Raw genomic sequence first — 18819 nt, 5'->3', positions numbered from 1 at the left:
CCGGACAACTGGGCCACGGTGCCCCCCCCCCCCCTTCCCTGAGACCCCCACTGCCTTCTCTACTCCACCACCCACCCACGAAGGTCCCCACTGCTCACTGCGCTGCTGGGGCCGGCGGATCAGCTGGGGGAGAGGCCCTTCAGGGGCAGGAGGAGCTGGTGCTCAGGGAGGCTGCCCGTGGCCCTTGGCCCGGCTCGACTCTGGTGGGGGAAGAGCCGGTGGCTCAGCCTGCCACTGGGGCCATCCCAGCTCTCGGGGTGGCCAGCGGCTCGGCTCGGCCCGGCCCAGCAGTGGGTCGGGGAGGCCAGCTGGGGCGGGCAGGCCGGGGCTTCTCCGGTCGGGGGGGGGCCCTCAGGGCTTTTCCTTTTAGGGGGTGGATTCAGGACTCCAGCGTGCAGGGGGAGGGGGGCATGTGAACCTGCGTGACTCCCGCCCCCATGTATTGCCTCTGGAAGACATGGCGCCAGGTACCAGGAGAGGCGGGTCCATCCCGGGGCCCTAACCAGGCATGGAGGGTGGAGAGCACCGGGCAGGGAGGGTCGGGTCAGTCAGCCACCCTCCCTGTGTGAGAGAGGTGTACGGGAGTGTGTGTGTGTCACCTCTCCCTCTGTGGGGGGGGTTGGGTAAGGGTACGTGTGTCATCCCTCCTTGTGTGAACCCTACAGCCTTAAAGATAAGAAGGTAAATAAAAGGAATCCAACTACGCAATATTTCTTTTTAACAGGGGTTCAGTCAATGTGTTAATGTTAATGTTTGTAACTGCATAGTTCTGACTGATTGCCATTGAACTCGCTTGAATATGAGTAATTTTACCAGGTGTCCCATATTCACCACAAGGAAATGGTTATAGCTTTAACATAACTTTTAGTGTAGTACATATTGTCATTATTCATAATAATAATTTATCATTTTAAGTACCCACACCCTAAGACCTCTGTGTCTTAAGAAAGAACTAAAAATAATAAATACCTCCTAACATGGTAGGAACACAACCACCCCCACACAGGGACCTGATGCTGCCAACACTTAGGCTAGTGCTGAACTTTACTGCCCTGTATGCCTAAGAGTTGGCAGGATCAGCACCACAGTTAACAAGGGAGAAAAGATGTGCAAGTCCTGTATTTATGTGTGGGCATATCTAGATGTGCTTTGGACTGTGTGCCCCTTGACCATGTGGCTTATACATCCGTTCCTGTATGGATAGTGCCCAGCACATTGTGCCTACTGCTGATCATAAGTAAAATTTTGTGTCCATATGTGTGGTTGGGGGAGGGGGCTGTCTCTGTAAATGTGTGATTGTGTGCCTAGCTTTTATGTGCCTTTATGGCTGGTTGCTTGGGTGTGTTTATGAGTAGGCATGGGCGTGCCTAGCAGTATTTGCATTTGCAAATGTGCCTTGATGGCTGGTTGTTTGAATGTGTGAGCGAGCACAGAATCATACGTAGGTCTAGAAGGGACCTCCAGAGGTCATCAAGTCCAGCCCTCTGCACTAACGCATGTGACAGTGTAGGTCTGTATTACTAGATGTGGTTTTATGTTGAAATCAAACTAGGACACTTTTATTCTAAAATATGTGCACACGCACTACACTGGAAAAAGGTCTTTTTTGCTGGTACAAACTGTGTCTACACCTGGCCTTTTGCTAGCATCTATGTTGATTGGGAGTATGATTTATTTTTTTTCACATTCCTAACAGACATAGCTATGCTGGCATAACTTTTTAAAATGTAGATTAGGCCACAGACTTTTACCAAAATAACAACAGGTGTGAGTTAAAACCAGATTAGATAAATTGGTGCAGCCCAGCCACACGGGTGTATGGCAGTGTATGTCAAAACTTCTACATCTGTAATTCAAGCTGTTGTTCTAGGCCCTGTCTATACTACAGACTTTGACGGAGACCTGTTATTGGGCATAATTAGTGTATTGCTCATGTGGGGGTACACTTGGTGCTACTGGGCCAGAAGAGCTAGTCTACAGCCTATAGGGTTGCCAGGCATCCAGTTTTCGACTGAAACGCCTGGTCGAAATGGGACCCTGGTGGCTCCAGAGCCACTTAGTTAAAAGTCTATTAAAAGTCCGGTCGGCAGCGCAGCGGGGCTAAGACAGGCTCCCTGCCTGCCCTGGCTCCACGTGGCTCCTGGAAGTGGCTGGCATGTCCATGCATCCCCCAAAGCATCGGAGCAGCCACTGGGGCTCTGCATGCTGTCCCTGTCCCAAGTGCCGGTTCCACAGCTCCCATTGGCTGAGAACTGCAGCCAATGGGAGCTACGGGGGCAACGCCTGAGGACTTGCATCCGATGAAGTGAGCTGTAGCTCACAAAAGCTTATGCTCAAATAAATTGGTTAGTCTCTAAGGTGCCACTAGTACTCCTTTTCTTTCTGCCTGCGGACTGGGGCAGTGCACAGAGCCACTTGGCCAAGCCTCTGCCTAGGAGCCAAAGAGAAATGCTGGCTGCTTCCAGGAGCCGCCTGAGATAAGCGCCACCCAGAGGCTGCACCCCAAACGACCTCCTTCAACCTCCTGCCTCAGCCCTGAGCTGTACCCTGGAGCCCGCACTCCCTCCTGTACCCCAATCCTGTATTCCTGTTCCCCATCCTGCAAGCAAACTACCTCCTAGAGCCTGAACCCCCTCTTGCACCCCAACCTCCTGCCTCAGCCCAGAGCCACCTGCACCCTGAACCCCTCATTTCTGGCCCCATGCCAGAGCCTGCACCCCCACCGTAGAGTGCAAACTCCCTCCTGCACCCCAACCCCTTGCCCAGCCCCGGGGACAATGAGCGAGGGTGGGGGAGAGCAAGCGACAGGGGAGGGGAGATGGAGTGAGCTGGGGCACGGCCTCAGAGAGGGCGGGGCAGGGGTCGGAAAGTTGGCCACCCTAGTTACCTACACGCTTGGGGGGGGAATTCTCCTTTCTGCCCCGACCAAAACTCATGGCAAAGTTGCTCTTTCCCCTCCCCTGCTATACAGCGCTTGTTACAACGCGCCCCCGGCCTGGCTGAGCCTGCGGACTCCCCGCCAGAGGCTCAGCCCGCCCCGCCTGGTGTCCTACCCCTGCGGGCGCTGCAGCAAAGCGGTCACTGATCCGCACACCCGGGCGCTTCCTGGCACGCCGAGCTGCCGCTGAGCAAACGCAGGGCGAGGCCGGCTGGGCGTGCGGGATCGGAGGGGGGCGCGCCCGCGCCCACGCCCGGGAAGTCCAGCAGCCCTGCCCCCGGGGCGAAGGGGCGGGTGCGCTCCTCCCTGCTGCCGTCGCCAGGCAGGGGGAGGAGCAGGGAGCGCGGCGGCCGGCTGCTGGCAGCCAGCTGCTACCTGCGCTGGGGGGAGGGCGTGGCAGATCCCCTGGCTTCCCAGCCCCGTAACCTCCTGCCCTGGGCGCTGGAGTTGGGCGGCGGCGGCGGCTGCTCAGCCAGGGACCGTCGGGAGCAGGCTCCACCGCCGCCTCCGCTGGAGCTTCTTCCCCCAGCTGCACCATGGGCACCCCGGGCTCCTCCGCCGTCGAGCACAGCTACATCCGCACCGTCCTGGGCCACCAGACCATGCAGGAGCTGGACAGTTCCACCCTGGCTTTGCCCTCCGAGGCCAGGCTGAAGCTCGTGGGCAACCGCGCCGGGGAGGAGAAAAGTCTCCGCATCCAGCAGCAGGTCCAGCAAACGCTGGCCAGGAAAAGTAGAGGCTCCCTGTCAAATGGTGAGTGCCCCAAGCAGGACCCGATTCCTCCCCCCGTTCTGACTCTCCCCTTCTCTCCATTCTTTCCTCTTCTTCCCCCAACTCCCTTTCTCCCTTCTCAGTCTTTTTGCTTTCCTCACCACTTCTTCCCCCCCCCCCCCCTTCTTTTCTTCCTCATTCTCCTTGCTCTTTTGATTCTTCCTCCCTCCTCCTTACCAAGATTAATACAACAATACCAATAGTCTCTGGTACATTTTGCTTTCTTCTTTACGGTTCTCTCACAAGGCAGCCTTATCCTGTAGGAAGGCTCCTCCTGAAGATGACACTGATATTCCATGGCTCTCTGTATTCCCATCTTGCCTACAGAAAAGTTTGAATCAGTCACCTCCAGGAGTCAAATGTTTCCCTTACAAATCTCTTCCCCCCCCCGTTCAAACCATTCTGCCTGTCTTCCCCCTTATCGGCTGTTATGCTAAGACCAGCTGTGAGGTTCTCCATTTTTCTGGCTTCTTTCAACTGTGTGTCATGTCTCCAGTTGAAATTGTCGCTATATAAATGTAACCAGGAGTACCTAAACGATTTAGGAGCGCAGTACTGATTTGAAAGTCAAGGGGATTTATGCTCTATCAGTGCTTTTGAAGATCATGGGCCTTTTGATTAAGCTCAGTATCGGTTATGTTCTCTATCTTAGTGTTTGTAAACTGCAATGGTCCTCGGGGAAATGGCCTTGAGGTGATCTAATGGGCCTTTCCTGCCTCTTACAATATTTACCATAAGATCATAGTTGTGTCTCTTCTTTTTTCTTTAATGCTCTCTCTCTCTTTCCTTTCTAATTAAATAAATTAGCCCTGATTTTCCTCTCTTGCTACAGTATTTTCACAGTAGTATAACTCCATTGAATTCCTGGTTTATCAGGTGTGGAATCATAGAATATCAGGGTTGGAAGGGACCTCAGGAAGTCATCTAGTTCAACCCCCTGCTCAAAGCAGGGCAAATCCCCAATTTTTGCCCCAAATGGCCCCCCTCAAGGATTGAACTCACAACCGTGGGTTTAGCAGGCCAATGCTCAAACCACTGAGCTATCCCTGCTCTGTCTCTTCCCTTGCCATCCTGTAACCATTCCAGTGTGTTTGTTTTAATCCTCTCTTAATAACTATTTTTTCTAACTGTCCCCATTTGCTAAAGAAAATGGAAAGAATAAAGAAAATAATGTCTTGCCTGCCTTCAGGCTGCAAACAAAAAGTAAACAAAGGAGAGGCATAATAAAATACACATGGGAAAGGAGTGATTAGGAGACATGGAAACGATAATACCATAGAACAGGGATTGGCAGTCTTTGGCCCGCAGCCCGTCAGGGAAATCCAATGGCGGGCCGGGACGGTTTGTTTACCTGAAGTGTCCACAGGTTTGGCCGATCTCAGCTCCCACTGGCTGTGGTTTGCCATTCCAGGCCAATGGGGGCTGCGAGAAGCGGCGGCCAGCACATCCCTCGGCCTGCACTGCTTCCTGCAGCCTGCATTGGCCTGGAATGGTGAACCGTGGCCAGTGGGAGCTGCCATCGGACGAACCTGCAGATGCTGCCGGTAAACAAATCGCCCTAGTCCACCAGCGGATTTTCCTGATGGGCCATATGTCAAAGGTTGCCGATCCCTGCCATAGAAGATTATTATTTACACTATGCATTGGTGTGCGTAGTGCTTTATAGTTAAATAAAAGGGTATCAATCCCCACCTTTAGGAGTCTCTGACCTATGGGTTGGATTCATGCAGCCACACCCTTTACACACCACATGGATCCAGGGCCTAAGAACCGGATCCTCTAAAATGCTGAGAGCTGGGTGCCTTCAGCTTTTCTTATAATATGGCCTTATATTTGTATTAATTGGTGTTGGAAATATGATTTTATTTTAAAACAGAGGCATCCCAAAGCTGAGGGTATAAGGATCAATCATGAAAGCTTTAATCCTGTTTTTTTAAGTAAAAAGATGAGAAATATTGACTCACTCTTTATTATAGTCTGATGCTCCATTGATGTGAAGAGTCTTAAGCTGAGTTTTAAGTACTGAAGCTATCATCTTTTTGTTTTCATAAAAATATGAGAGAAAGTACCCCTTATGGATAAATATAATTCATCCAGCTGTCTTGTCCCCAGCAAAAAAAAAAAATCTGATCTAGTGCTATTGGTGGCTTCCAGCTCAAAAAAATTCACTAAAAATGAATCGGATGCAGTCACAACTGTACCTTCGTTAAAAAACTTTGCAAGACATCCATCAAAATCACGTACCCTTGGTTTCACAACCAAGTGCTCAGTAGCTCTAGACAGAACACAGTTTATATGTAAATTCTGAGCTTGAGTATAAAAGAAGCTTCCAAAGATTTTAACAATTGCCATTTGTTCTGTTGAAATGCATTTTTATTTTACTTTATTTTATGGCTGACAATAGAGTTGAGACTTGGAAAAAAGCTTCTTTAAACTGAAGCTGACAAATGAGGTGGGTTAGGACAATGCAAATGTCAACACACCCAAAACACTGTGAAAGGGACCTCCAGACCTACTACTTTCTCTAATTCCTCTGTTTGCAATTCTGGTGGATTTGGGATATTGGGGGGGGGGGATGTATTTGCTTTGTTTATCTAAAATTCAAGTATTTCAGACATTTTGCATTTTTGAAATGCCAATATTTTTTTTTTAAATAGGCTTCAGAAACAAGAAGCCTATATATAAAATACCTGTGATATGTGCACTAATTATTGCCACTAAGGACTTTAACCACTGTTGTTCTTTCTTATCTGCTCAATTTATCACACTTCTTTGGGTTATTTCCGACTCAAAACACAGAAAGACCCAAGACAACTGGATTTGCTTCATATTAATTTTTATACTTAGGCAAGCCCCCTCCACAGAGATTTGCTACTATTTTAGATGGAAAAACCACCCATCTTCCTGAATTATAAAGCCTTTCAAACTTTGCTTTAACACCACTGGCTAAATATGCACCAAATGCCTAATCCTGCACCCCTTAAAGTCAATGGGAAAACTCTCATGCACTTCAAAAGGAGAATGCCCAGTCCCCTCTGATATAAATGCCCTATTGGTAAGCATTGCAGACCCAGTTCAGCAAGCCACTTAAGCATACACATAACTGGACTATTCATAGAATCATAGAAGATTAGGGTTGGAAGAGACCTCAGGAGGTCATCTAGTCCATTACCCTGCTCAAAGCAGGATCAACACCAATTAAATCATCCCAGCCAGGGCTTTGTCAAGCTGGGCCTTAAAAACCTCTAAGGATGGAGATTGCACCACCTCCCTAGGTAACCCATTCCAGTGTTCACCACACTCCTAGTGAAATAGTGTTTTCTAATATCCAACCAAGACCTCCTGCACTGCAACTTGAGACCATTGCTCCTTGTTCTGTCATCTGCTACCACTGAGAACAGCCGAGCTCCATCCTCTTTGGAACCCCTCTTCAGGTAGTTGAAGGCTGCTATCAAATCCCCCCCCCCCCCCCCCCACCAACTCTTCTGCAGACTAAACAAGCCCAGTTCCCTCAGCCTCTCCTCGTAAGTCATGTGCTCCAGCCCCCTGATTATTTTCGTTGCCCTCTGCTGGACTCTCTCCAGTTCGTCCACATCCTTTCTGTAGTGGGGGGCCCAAAACGGGACGCAGTACTCCAGATGTGGCCTCACCAGAGCTGAATGGAGGGGAATAATCACTTCCCTTGATCTGCTGGCAATGCTCCTACTAATGCAGCCCAATATGCCGTTAGCCTTTTTGGCAACAAGGGCACATTGTTGACTCATATCCAGCTTCTCATCCACTGTAATCCCCAGGTCCTTTTTTGCAGAACTTCTGCTTAGCTGGTCAGTCCCCAGCCTATAGCAATGCATGGGATTCTTCCATCCTAAGTGCAGGAGTCTGCACTTGTCCTTGTTGAACCTCATCAGATTTCTTTTGGCCCAATCCTCCAATTTGTCTAGGTCACTCTGGACCCTATCCCTCCCCTTCAGCCTATCTACCTCTCCCCCTTTCTTAGATCATTAATAAAGATGTTGAACAAAACTGGCCACAGGACATACCCCTGGGGCACTCCGCTTGATACCGGCTGCCAACTAGACATCGAGCCGTTGATCACTACCCATTGAGCCCGACAATGTAGCCAGCTTTCACACACTTAAAGTTAGGCAAACACATAAGCACTTGTTTCTGCATGTGTCAAGAGGAATCAATGGTACATACTGCACTAAGGGCCCAATCCTATTGTCCCTGTGCCCTAATAGTTTTCATTGACTGAACTGGAAGTTTTGGGTGTGCAAGGAGTATAGCATCAAACAGTATATTTTCTATAAAAGGCATCAATCTAATTGTTCCAGCTCAGCCTTAACTGTGACCTACAAAGAGAAACAGATTGGGTTTGTGCCCTTTTTTGCTGTTTCATAATGCATAAAGAAGCCTGAAAGTATTTTGTTGTTGTGGGTGTTTTTCTGCTTCTTTTTTGCTTGTTTGTTACAAGTTCAAATCCATCTTGAAATATGTGCATTTTTATTCCTTGAAAAAATTTATAGTTAGTCTTCAAATGAGAATTGCTCCAGTTGCTATACGATTAAAATTAAGTGCTGTTTCAGTTCTATTTTAAAAGAAAAACACCTGGTCAGTGATAAATACCAATAAACAATCTCCATTGTCAAATTATTATATTATTATTAAATATAAGATACTAAGTGGCATTAGTTCCAGCTACTGTTGAACCAGTTGCTGTCACTTTCTAAGTTAAAAGTTTGGTCAGAAAGAAATAAAATTGAGCACTAAAGGAGTCAAATGAAAATTTTGATTGTCTAAATAAATAACAGATTCTGTTTTGCAGTGAGACCAAGTGGCAGAGAGTTTATAATCACAGAGAGAGATAGCAGTATCAAAAATGTTATGCAATAATGGGTCTGGAATTCCTCCCTTCAGTTCACATGTGTAATTTAACAGTAGTGGCAATTTCATGTGCTCTTCAAGAAATTAGAACCCATTATATTTCTCAAAAAAAGAAAAGGAGTACTTGTGGCACCTTAGAGACTAATAAATTTATTTGAGCGTAAGCTTTCGTGAGCTACAGCTCACTTCATCGGATGCATTCAGTGGAAAATACAGTGGGGAAATTTATATACACAGAGAACATGAAACAATGGGTATTACCATACACACTGTAACAAGAGTGATCACTTGAGGTGAGATGTTACCAGCAGGAGGGGGGAGGGGAAACCTTTTGTAGTGATAATCAAGGTGGGCCATTTCCAGCAGTTGACAAGAATGTCTGAGGAACATTGTGGGGTGGAGGGTGGAATAAACATGGGGAAATAGTTTTACTTTGTGTAATGACCCATCCACTCCCATCAAGCCTAAGTTAATTGTATCCAGTTTGCAAATTAATTCCAATTCAGCAGACTCGTTAGAGTCTGTTTTTGAAGTTTTTTTGTTGAAGAATTGCCACTTTTAGGTCTATAATCGAGTGACCAAAGAGATTGAAGTGTTCTCCAACTGGTTTTTGAATGTTATAATTCTTGACGTCTGATTTGTGTCCATTTATTCTTTTACATAGAGACTGTCCAGTTTGACCAATGTACAGGGCAGAGGGGCATTGCTGGCACATGATAGCATATATCACATTGGTAGATGTGTAGGTGAACGAGCCTCTGATAGTGTGGCTGATGTGATTAGGCCCTGTGATGGTGTCCCCTGAATAGATATGTGGACACAGTTGGCAACGGGCTTTGTTGCAAGGATAGGTTCCTGTGTTAGTGGTTCTATTGTGTGGTGTGTGGTTGCTGGTGAGTATTTGCTTCAGGCTGGGGGGCTGTCCGTAAGCAAGGACTGGCCTGTCTCCCAAGATCTGTGAGAGTGAGGGGTCGTTCTTCAGGATAGGTTGTAGATCCTTGATGATGCGTTGGAGGGGTTTTAGTTGGGGGCTGAAGGTGACGGCTAGTGGCGTTCTGTTATTTTCTTTGTTGGGCCTGTCCTGTAGTAGATGACTTCTGGGTACTCTTCTGGCTCTGTCAGTCTGTTTCTTCACTTCAGCAGGTGGGTATTGTAGTTGTAAGAATGCTTGATAGAGATCTTGTAGGTGTTTGTCTCTGTCTGAGGGGCTGGAGCAAATGCGGTTGTATCATTTTTGTTTCTCCTTTTCACCAATCTGGATCTCTTTGATGTGTCTTTACTGGCTACTTAACTCCGTATCTGGCATTTCCATTCCTTTAGTGATTGACAAAAGTCCACACTCCTTTACGTTATTAACAATTTTATTGATGGGTGAATCTGGCACCATAGCTTATCAAAAAGGGCCCTGACTATATAATTACTTTCACTGAAGAAGTCACGTTCAATTTTATGAGTAATAGACCTATAAATCTTCTGAGGTTTTGGAGGACAGTTTTGGGTGTAGGCTAGTTATGGATTAGGTTCCCTTTTATGTCTCCCTTACGTTTCTTCATTTGTATAGGTCTGTCATAAATATAAAGGGAAGGGTAAACACCTTTAAATCCCTCCTGGCCGGAGGAAAAACCCTTTCACCTGTAAAGGGTTAAGAAGCTAAGACAACCTTGCTGGCACCTGACCAAAATGAGCAACGAGGAGACAAGATACTTTCAAAGCTGTAAGGGGCGGGGGGGGGGGGGGGGGGGACAAAGGGTTCTCTCTGTCTGTGTTGTCTTTTGCCAGGACCAGAGCAAGAATACAGGTCAGAACTCCTGTAAAGGGTTAATAAGCAATCTAGTTAGATATGCGTTAGATTCTGTTTTGTTTAAATGGCTGATAAAATAAGTTGTACTGAATTGAATGTATATTCTTGTTTTTGTGTCTTTTTGTAACTTAAGGTGTTGCCTAGAGGGATTCTCTATGTTTTGAATCTGATTGCCCTGTAAGGTATTTATCATCCTGATTTTACAGAGGTGATTTTTACTTTTTCTTTCATTAAAATTCTTCTTTTAAGTACCTGATTGATTTTTCATTGTTCTTAAGATCCAAGGGTTTGGGTCTGTGTTCATCTTTGCAAATTGGTGAGGATTTTTTGTCAAGCCTTCCCCAGGAAAGAGGGTGTAGGGCTTGGGGGGATTTTGGGGGGGAAAGACATTTCCAAGTGGGCTCTTTCCCTGTTATATTTGTTAGACGCTTGGTGGTTGCAGCAATAAGTCTGGGGACAAAAGGTAAAATAGTTTGTACCTTGGGGAAGTTTTAACCTAAGCTGGTAAAAATAAGCTTAGGGGGTTTTTCATGCAGGTCCCCACATCTGTACCCTAGAGTTTAGAATGGGGAAGGAACCTTGACAAGGTCTTAATGGGATTTTTCTCCCTTGCATTTAGCTGACTTTCTCTCTTCTAGTTTGAGTAGATGTTTCAGTAGAAGTTGGATCATACTCAGTCTCACATTTAAAAACAAAGAAAATCATTCCCTTTTAAAATTATTGTAGTAGAGAGAGGCATTAAGTAGAAGGAACATTTGCTGAAGGCTTCCATTCATATTTTTTCCTGTTAAATTCTTTGCTACTTCTTCCTAAACAATAAAGGCTTTTTGTTTTTCTTAAACTATGAGAAATTGTGCAACTGTTCCAGCCTGGACAAATGTAAAGTATAAAACATTAGGAAGTATACTGTAGAGATGACTCCTCCATTGGCAGGGAGATAGTCATCCAGATCATTCAGTCCATCTTGAGCATCTGTGATTCCGTGAAGGGCTGATACAGTATGGTAGAAATCTAAGTGCTTCTGTGTTTCATGAATGTTTGAATATGAAATAGGAGAAGGAAGAAAGCAGGAACCCAGAACTCCGAAGGTTACCTGTAGGGGACACTTTCACCCACTCTGAGACAGAGTGGGAAACAGAGATTCATGAGGTGAAAAACCAGAGCAACATGAGAAGATCATGACCACTAACGGACTCTGACTAGCTGGGGTGTGATTATATTGAGACCTGCTGGGTTTCTTGGCTCCACAAGGTTTAGGCTGGACATATATTGTCCTTTTGTTATAAAATAATTTGTTATAAAATAAGATTGTACTTACGTTAGTCTTGTTTCAATTACAGGAGGTCTCCATCGGGCCACCAGTGTTCCAGAACATGTTTATAACCAGGACACCGTTGATAATTCTTTTGTTTCAAGACTTGCACATGGAGTCACACATTATCCCTCTCTCCAGGTGAGGAAAATGTAGGAAATAACTGAAAATATGTAGAATTGCAAATTTATGACTTTGTTTGCTGCCACAAACAGTGGCTCAGTTTTTTTTCTATCATGTTAAATGTTCACACTGTAATCTCTTTAAACCAGTGGTGAGCAAGCTGTGGCATGCAGGCAATCCGCTGGCGGGCCACCAGACTGTTTGTTTACATTTGCACAGCTCCCAGTGGCCACGGTTCGCCATTCCCGGCCAATGGGAGCTGCGGGCAGCATGTCACCCACTCCACATTACAGAATGAATAGTATCATCTCTAGAAAGGAGGGAGCACTGAGGGAAGAAACTGGAGGTAACACAGGAACCTCAGGGAGATATCATGGTTTTGATGGTAGAAATGGAAGAACCAGGGAGAGTGGATGGCATGGGACAATGGCTTTCAGCTTCCCTATACCACAGTGTGGGACTGTGACTCTTGAAATGAAACATTCTTTTCCCCCTTGCAGTTCCTTCCATTGCCCTTAAATACGTATCTCTCTTCAATAACAAATGCAACCAACCCCATGAGCCTGACCCAATCCTACAGCTAGATTGTGCACCCCTTCCTTCCACTGGTGAGCATTCCCATTTTTGAGACTATCCCTGTGAGGAGCGAGCTCCTCACCAGTAAGAGTAAGGAGTTTGCAGTCTGGCCCCTAGATGCTATGGCCTCCACCCTAAATTCATAATTCACAGTAACTTTTTAATGCACATGTATGTAAATAAGGTGTGGTTTAGGGATTATGACAAGTTGCCAATATGACCATTGGTGCCAGAAAAGCTGTTCATCACTGCTCCAGTGCAAGGTCAGATAAGCTGACTGCATGTACAAACCTGACTAGAATATCATTGTTAATGCTCTTCACTGACATAGCCTCTTTCATCTGTCTGAGGGTTTAACTTCAGCTTGAGATGTTGGTGTTCAGTGTCTTTGAAAATCAAGCTCTGGGTGTGTCAAGTTGAACACCTAAAAATGGAGATGACCCAGAATGTAGAGGCCCTTTTGAATATCTCTCAATTTAGTGACTTGCCCAGGATAACACTTCAAGATGGTGGCAGAGCAGGGACTAAAACGCAGGAGTCTTGACTCCTAGCCCAGGGCTCCTAAGCACTAGAATGCACTCCCTCCTCGTTTCAATGGGAGGTTAATGAAGAAGTGCAATAAAACCCATTGTCATCTGCATCTTTGATTGAAGTTCACGTTTTATTGTACTATTCTACTAGCAACTGGCAAAACATTTTATCCACCCAAATTATAAAATAATAGTTAAGAAAACAAAAAAAGCTCTGTTCTTCTGGTGACTTTTGTCCCTTTTTTTGCTGCTTTTGTACAGGTGAGCTTACCAATCACTTACAGAAATGGCTGGGGGAATACAGCCACACAATATAATTCATACAAGACCATGGAAGAAAGGTACCAAAGGCAGCCTCTGAAGAGATTAGAAGTTTCTCCTCAGAAAGGTCCTGAGAAGCTGGCATATGTATACAATGATTTCCGCTACAACAGGGGAAACCAAGTTGGATTCACTCCAAGGCATGGTGATAGCAGGAGATCCAATGTTATTGTCCCACCAAGATATGCTCGCTCTGAGATTGTTGGTCATGGTAATCATGATTCTGCAATCAGAGAGCACATTTATCAAACCCAGTTCCATAGAGGAAGTTTTAATGACACAGTCTTTGACAGTGCCCCCACCAGCCCAAATATATCTATATACCCACAAGCTGGATTCAGTCGCAGTATGACCAACCTCTTAGAGAAGGAGAACTACCTGACTACAGGTAGTGCTGTGGGACAAGTCAGAGCACCCGTTGCTTACCAACCTGGATTTCAGAACAGGCAGTCTCTGAAGTCCAGCTGGCAACAAAGTACCTTCAGAAGCACGCCGTCCGTGAGGGAAACTCCCCAGCCAGCTGCAGGGACCAGTGCTACTGCCGAAACAGGTGGGAAGAGGATGGCAATGACTGCAGCTCTGGCGGCAGCATCATCAGAAAATGTTCTCTTACACACTGGGAAAGCAGTCTCCAGTGGATCTCAGCTAGGGTAAGTCCGACTCTAAATCTCCTCCAGTTCACAGATACCTGGACATTTTCATGCGGATTTTGTATCCCACGTGTTTCCCAGTAAAAAAAAGCAATGATCCTAGTGCATCAGTTCACAAAGCATAGATGCATTTCTGGCCAGTGGCTCAACAGCCGACTCAATCTAAAATATTTCAGTGTGGAAGAGTCATTTTATGATTTCTTTTTGGACTCTTATTTTGGATGAATGGACGGAAGAAGGGAAAATTATTATTATTACTATTATTGTGAACTATATATACTGTAGTGCCCAAAAGCCTCATGACTGTGGTCTCATTGTGCTAGTCCCTAGTCAAACATATAGGGAGACATGTTATTTGCCTTGAATAATTTACAGTCTAACTTGCAATGACATATTGACAGGCCGTGTGCTCTTGGGTATATCAGATCATTTCAGCTCTGGTTCATTTGGCTGTTCTTATATAGATTGGATGGTTTAATAACCAGAAGAATATTACACAGTTTACTATACTTCACATTCCTATTTCATGGTTTATTGTACATGTAATTTAAATGTTAATTGTTCTGCTAGCACCAACAGTGTAATTAGAGAATTTCCTTTTTTCCCCACAAACGTGTAGCCTTCAAATTCCTTTTTTTCCAAAGCTTTATTTGCTTTTGTATTTTGTTGTTTTTTATGTTTGCTATCCTATTTGGTGGAGTTTTGCTATGGGGCTTGAACATTTCTGATCAGATAGCTACAGCATCATCTGTTTTCTGAGAAATTAAGTGTACCAGACCATTGAGGTTTGCAGTATCAGAGTAGAGCATTGTTCTGTGTGTTGTCAGGTCAGGACAAGTTATCATACAGTAAAATGATTCCAGTCAAAATACAGCCTGTTTAAACAAAAATACTGAATTCCTGATATGATTCTGATGCTCTTTTAAAGCAGGCAAGGTTAAGGGATTAAGCTGACTGAGGCTATGGAGCAGGCAGTGCTGACAACTGAATTTCTGTATGTATCCTCTGACTAGGTATGAGGAAGTGACTGGTTGAAACTTAAAACGTTTTGCTGTTCATTTCAGTTGGGGTATGCATGCAAAAGTTCAGATTTTATTTGTACCTGAAAAGAAATATCTGAACCTTGGTTGGTCAGCGAAATTGTCCTAAAAAACTCTCAGGAAGAGCCTCTCTCATGAGTATTCCTTACTTCCTGTGTCCAGTTGGCCAGTTCTGAGAATGGTCTGCCTTGAGGTGTTATGGCACTTCTGGTCCTAGTCAGAACAAGGAAGTAGAGAAACACAGGAAAATGAAAGAATCAGAATAAAAATTAGCCACACTCTTTTTTAAAAAACAAAAAACTCAGAACAAGTGTGTTTTGGGGGGAGGGGCGGAGGAAGGAGTTGGTTCAAGTTTTAGCTCAAGATTTAGGCCAGTTCTTATTTTATCCATGCCAGTTCACTTCTCCATTGTATGACTTTCAGTTGTGTTAAATGCTGGATTTGATTCACCCTTGGGCAAGCTGCTCCAGCAGAGACATTTATCCTGGAGATAAGGCAGACACAAGTCCCATTGCTGCCCTCCCTCAAAGGCCCTGCTGGGGGAAGCAGCCACTGTCTGAGACTTCCCGGAAGATACGGTAAATCGGAGCATCTCCTGGGTACCCTGATCCCATGCTCTCTCAGGCTGACTCTATTCACTATGTGAGCCGTGTCGGTTGACTCCAGGTCCCCCAGCAGTGCACAGACTGGGGACGTGTTTATATCATTTGCTCCCAACACCAGAGGAAATTTCTACTGCATAAGCCCACATCTTGGATTCTACAGGCAGAACGCATCAGGCCCTCATATTATATTTTCCTGTATAAGCTACTATTAACTGTTGAATGGTAATTTAAGTGGATTTGTTTCTCCACTAAGGCCTTGATTCATGAAAGCACTTACACACATGCCTAAGTCCCACTTACTTAAGTATGTATTTAAAAAGTTAAACACGTGCTTAAGTGCTTTCCAGAATCATGACCTAACTCTGGATTTGTTTCAAACTAAACTCATTCAAGGGAAAGAGGAGTGCTTTACCCAGACACCAGTATATTTTTATAGAGAAGGTTTTTTTATAAAATTAGAGGAGCAGCATAGAACAAAATACAGAAACGATTCACAATTAGACAACATGAGGGTGAGTTTTCAAGGCAGCGCCCAAAAGTAAATGCCAAAATCCAGTTAGCGAACAACTTGGCTTGTATCTCCCACAGGTAACAACACTTCAAGGGCCACAATTTGAAAACAAAACAAAATCCTTTAGCTTTGTGCTGGAATAACATTTGTGTTTGCAATTAATTGTGGGCACAAATACTAGAATTTAGATGTCAGACTGTAAGGCTTGTTGGCAAAATTGCTGTTCACACCTGCAAGTGTGTATTCTGTTGTTGTGCCTATAACTGATTGTGACCATGTTCAAGTACAGAGGCAAAATTAGTGGCCAGATTGAGGCCCTCTTTGAAAATGTAGCCATTAACAGCCAATTTTTTCAGCCTAGCTTTTGTGGTACTCTATATTTTTGCACCCGCAAATTATGGGCACAAATAATTGTGGGAAGCCTATAGGTCACTTGAGTATCTAAATACCTATATGCTCCAAGTTTAGATTTTCAAATGCCCTAAACTGCAATTTTGAATTACAGCCATATTATGAAAATCTAGCCTTAAATTTCCATAAGGATATGGCATTTACTCGAAGTATAAGAACCTATATGATGGGTCATATTAGTTAGAGATTGGAAGACAAATAGTCAAGATATAGTCCCTGAAAAGAGATGTATCATTTGATAGTACACTTGATCTTAGACAAAAAGTAAAGAATAAATTATAATCATGTAAACTGTCTTTAAATAGTGAGTTAAGAATAGATTTGTTACAGGTGCTGGTATATAATAAGATACCCGTGTTCTGCAGGTGTGTTATGTTCAGGCACCTACAAAAATGGTAATTACAAACTCTACGAATTCGCCCTTATTAAAAAAAATCTCTAGATGTGAATAACATTTAAGTAGAGTATTTTTTACAGTTCATTCAATTCCATATTAACATGCTCCATCTACTCTTATAGACTGCACAACATAAAGAAGAATTAGGTATAAGAGATACCAGACACATTGTGCTCTCATGTACACCATTGTAAATTGAGTAGTGTAACTACACTAAAGTCAAGGCAATAAACTGTGAGCATAAATTGATTTATTCTGGGTTTACATCAGTGATACCAAAAACAAAATTTGGCCCTACAAACGTTATTCTGTAATAGTAATCACCACAGATGAAGAAGAATCAGATAGGTCTTTCTCTTCCAGTAAATGCCGGATAATTAAATGTTATGAGTCCAATTCTGTAGTACTTTATTGACTCTTCGGGGTCTGATTCTGCACTAATTAAATAAATGAGAGTAGGATCAGGGCATTACTCATGTAAGGCACAGAGGATGAAATCCTGCGTCCATGGAAGTTTACTGGAGTTTTGTCATTGACTTCAGTGGAGGCAAGATTTCATGCAGAGTAAGCAATCCCCTTCCCCAAATATCTCTTAATCTAAGATGTGAGTAAAAACTTCAGCATTAAGCCTTAGAAAATTTCAGCAGTTAGCCTTATAATAAGGCACACACTGTATTTTACAGCTGTGTGCAGGAAGTTATTTAAAACTTAAGGATTTAATCCTACTCCGGTCTCTTTAAAGATTAATCAAGAGGATATAAAATCATTAAACTCTTTATATATAAAATATAAGCATTTTAAAACATTTACAGAATATTTAGCTAACACTGTGAATTCAGAGCACAGGGCATAGAGACACTTAGCCCTATCTTTTGGACATGCCAATAGGATGATGCACCAGAACCATTCTCATATCAAAGGTTTAGAGAATTCCTGGAGTGCTGCTGCCCTTTGATGTTACGCAACTGTTTAGAGAGCAGTTCCTTCTGGAGTCATCATTCTACTTGTGCTGAGTGCCACCTTAAAATTATCAGACAAAATGGTGTATCGCAGCTACTCTATGATGACTAGTGCAAGGACTGGTTTCCGAGTAACAGCCGTGTTAGTCTGTATTCGCAAAAAGAAAAGGAGTACTTGTGGCACCTTAGAGACTAACCAATTTATTTGAGCATAAGCTTTCATGAGCTACAGCTCACTTCATCGGATGCATACTAGTGCAAGGACTGCAGTACACAACAACAGGATGGAGGCTTTGGGGTATGACAGGTGAATGCAGATATCAGCCATGAAGAAAGATTTTCAGTGAACCACATATTGCTCTAGATCACCTTGCAGAATTACACTGACTTCAGTGGGAGTTGTATGTATTCATTTTGGGTAGTACATGACCTTGTCTTTCTTGACTGATCTCAGTGCCATGGATTAGCTGTTCCTGATGTACATATCCTGCTATCAGGCCTGCTTTTATAGCAAAAAGAGTGGGAAAGGGTGTACTTTTCTGGCTCACATTAAGGGGAGTAAGAGAAAGGGATGTGATTCAGTTTTATCAGTTCAGTGCTGTTCAAGTTCATTATGTATGATTTTGATCAATTGTAAGATCCTTACACCAATGTTGCAATTTAGAGTACCTCAGCAGCTGCACTAAATTGCACTGGTGCCAGGGCCAGTCATGAGAATCAGGGTGCTGTAATTGGCGCCAAGCACAGTTTGGTGCACAAGAGAAGCTAACCCATGTTGATATTATTTTTGCTCATAAGTCTGTTTCTATTTCTCCCTTCTATTTGACACCCTCCTCCAGTTTCTCCTTCACTTCAGCTTTCATTTTTGTCCTATCCTTTTAAAAGGTATTATGGATATTCCTAGCAGATGTCTATGTCCTACAAGAGCACTCCTTGGCACCTGTCCGTTAAATAGATCAGTTCAAAACACTAATTCAGTGAAGACGAGAA

The 18819-nt window shown here is 44.3% G+C and overlaps 1 protein-coding gene across 1 annotated transcript in view; it reads left to right on the top strand.

Annotated features, from left to right (window-relative positions):
* Window positions 1-3232: 3232 nt before the first annotated feature.
* PKP2 (plakophilin 2) overlaps window positions 3233-18819 on the top strand; it is a 53981-nt gene continuing 38394 nt past the window's right edge. The window contains exons 1-3 of the mRNA XM_007067330.4: window positions 3233-3691; window positions 11735-11847; window positions 13197-13906. Of these exons, the coding sequence (XP_007067392.2) occupies window positions 3475-3691; window positions 11735-11847; window positions 13197-13906 (1040 nt within the window). The 5' untranslated portion in view covers window positions 3233-3474. The remainder of the gene's footprint in view (window positions 3692-11734; window positions 11848-13196; window positions 13907-18819) is intronic.

The sequence above is a fragment of the Chelonia mydas genome, chromosome 1, assembly GCF_015237465.2.
Source record: "Chelonia mydas isolate rCheMyd1 chromosome 1, rCheMyd1.pri.v2, whole genome shotgun sequence".
NCBI classification, from domain to species: domain Eukaryota; kingdom Metazoa; phylum Chordata; order Testudines; family Cheloniidae; genus Chelonia; species Chelonia mydas.
The sequence above is the reverse complement of the archived record's forward strand: the minus strand, read 5'-3'. Positions and strand labels throughout refer to the sequence as shown.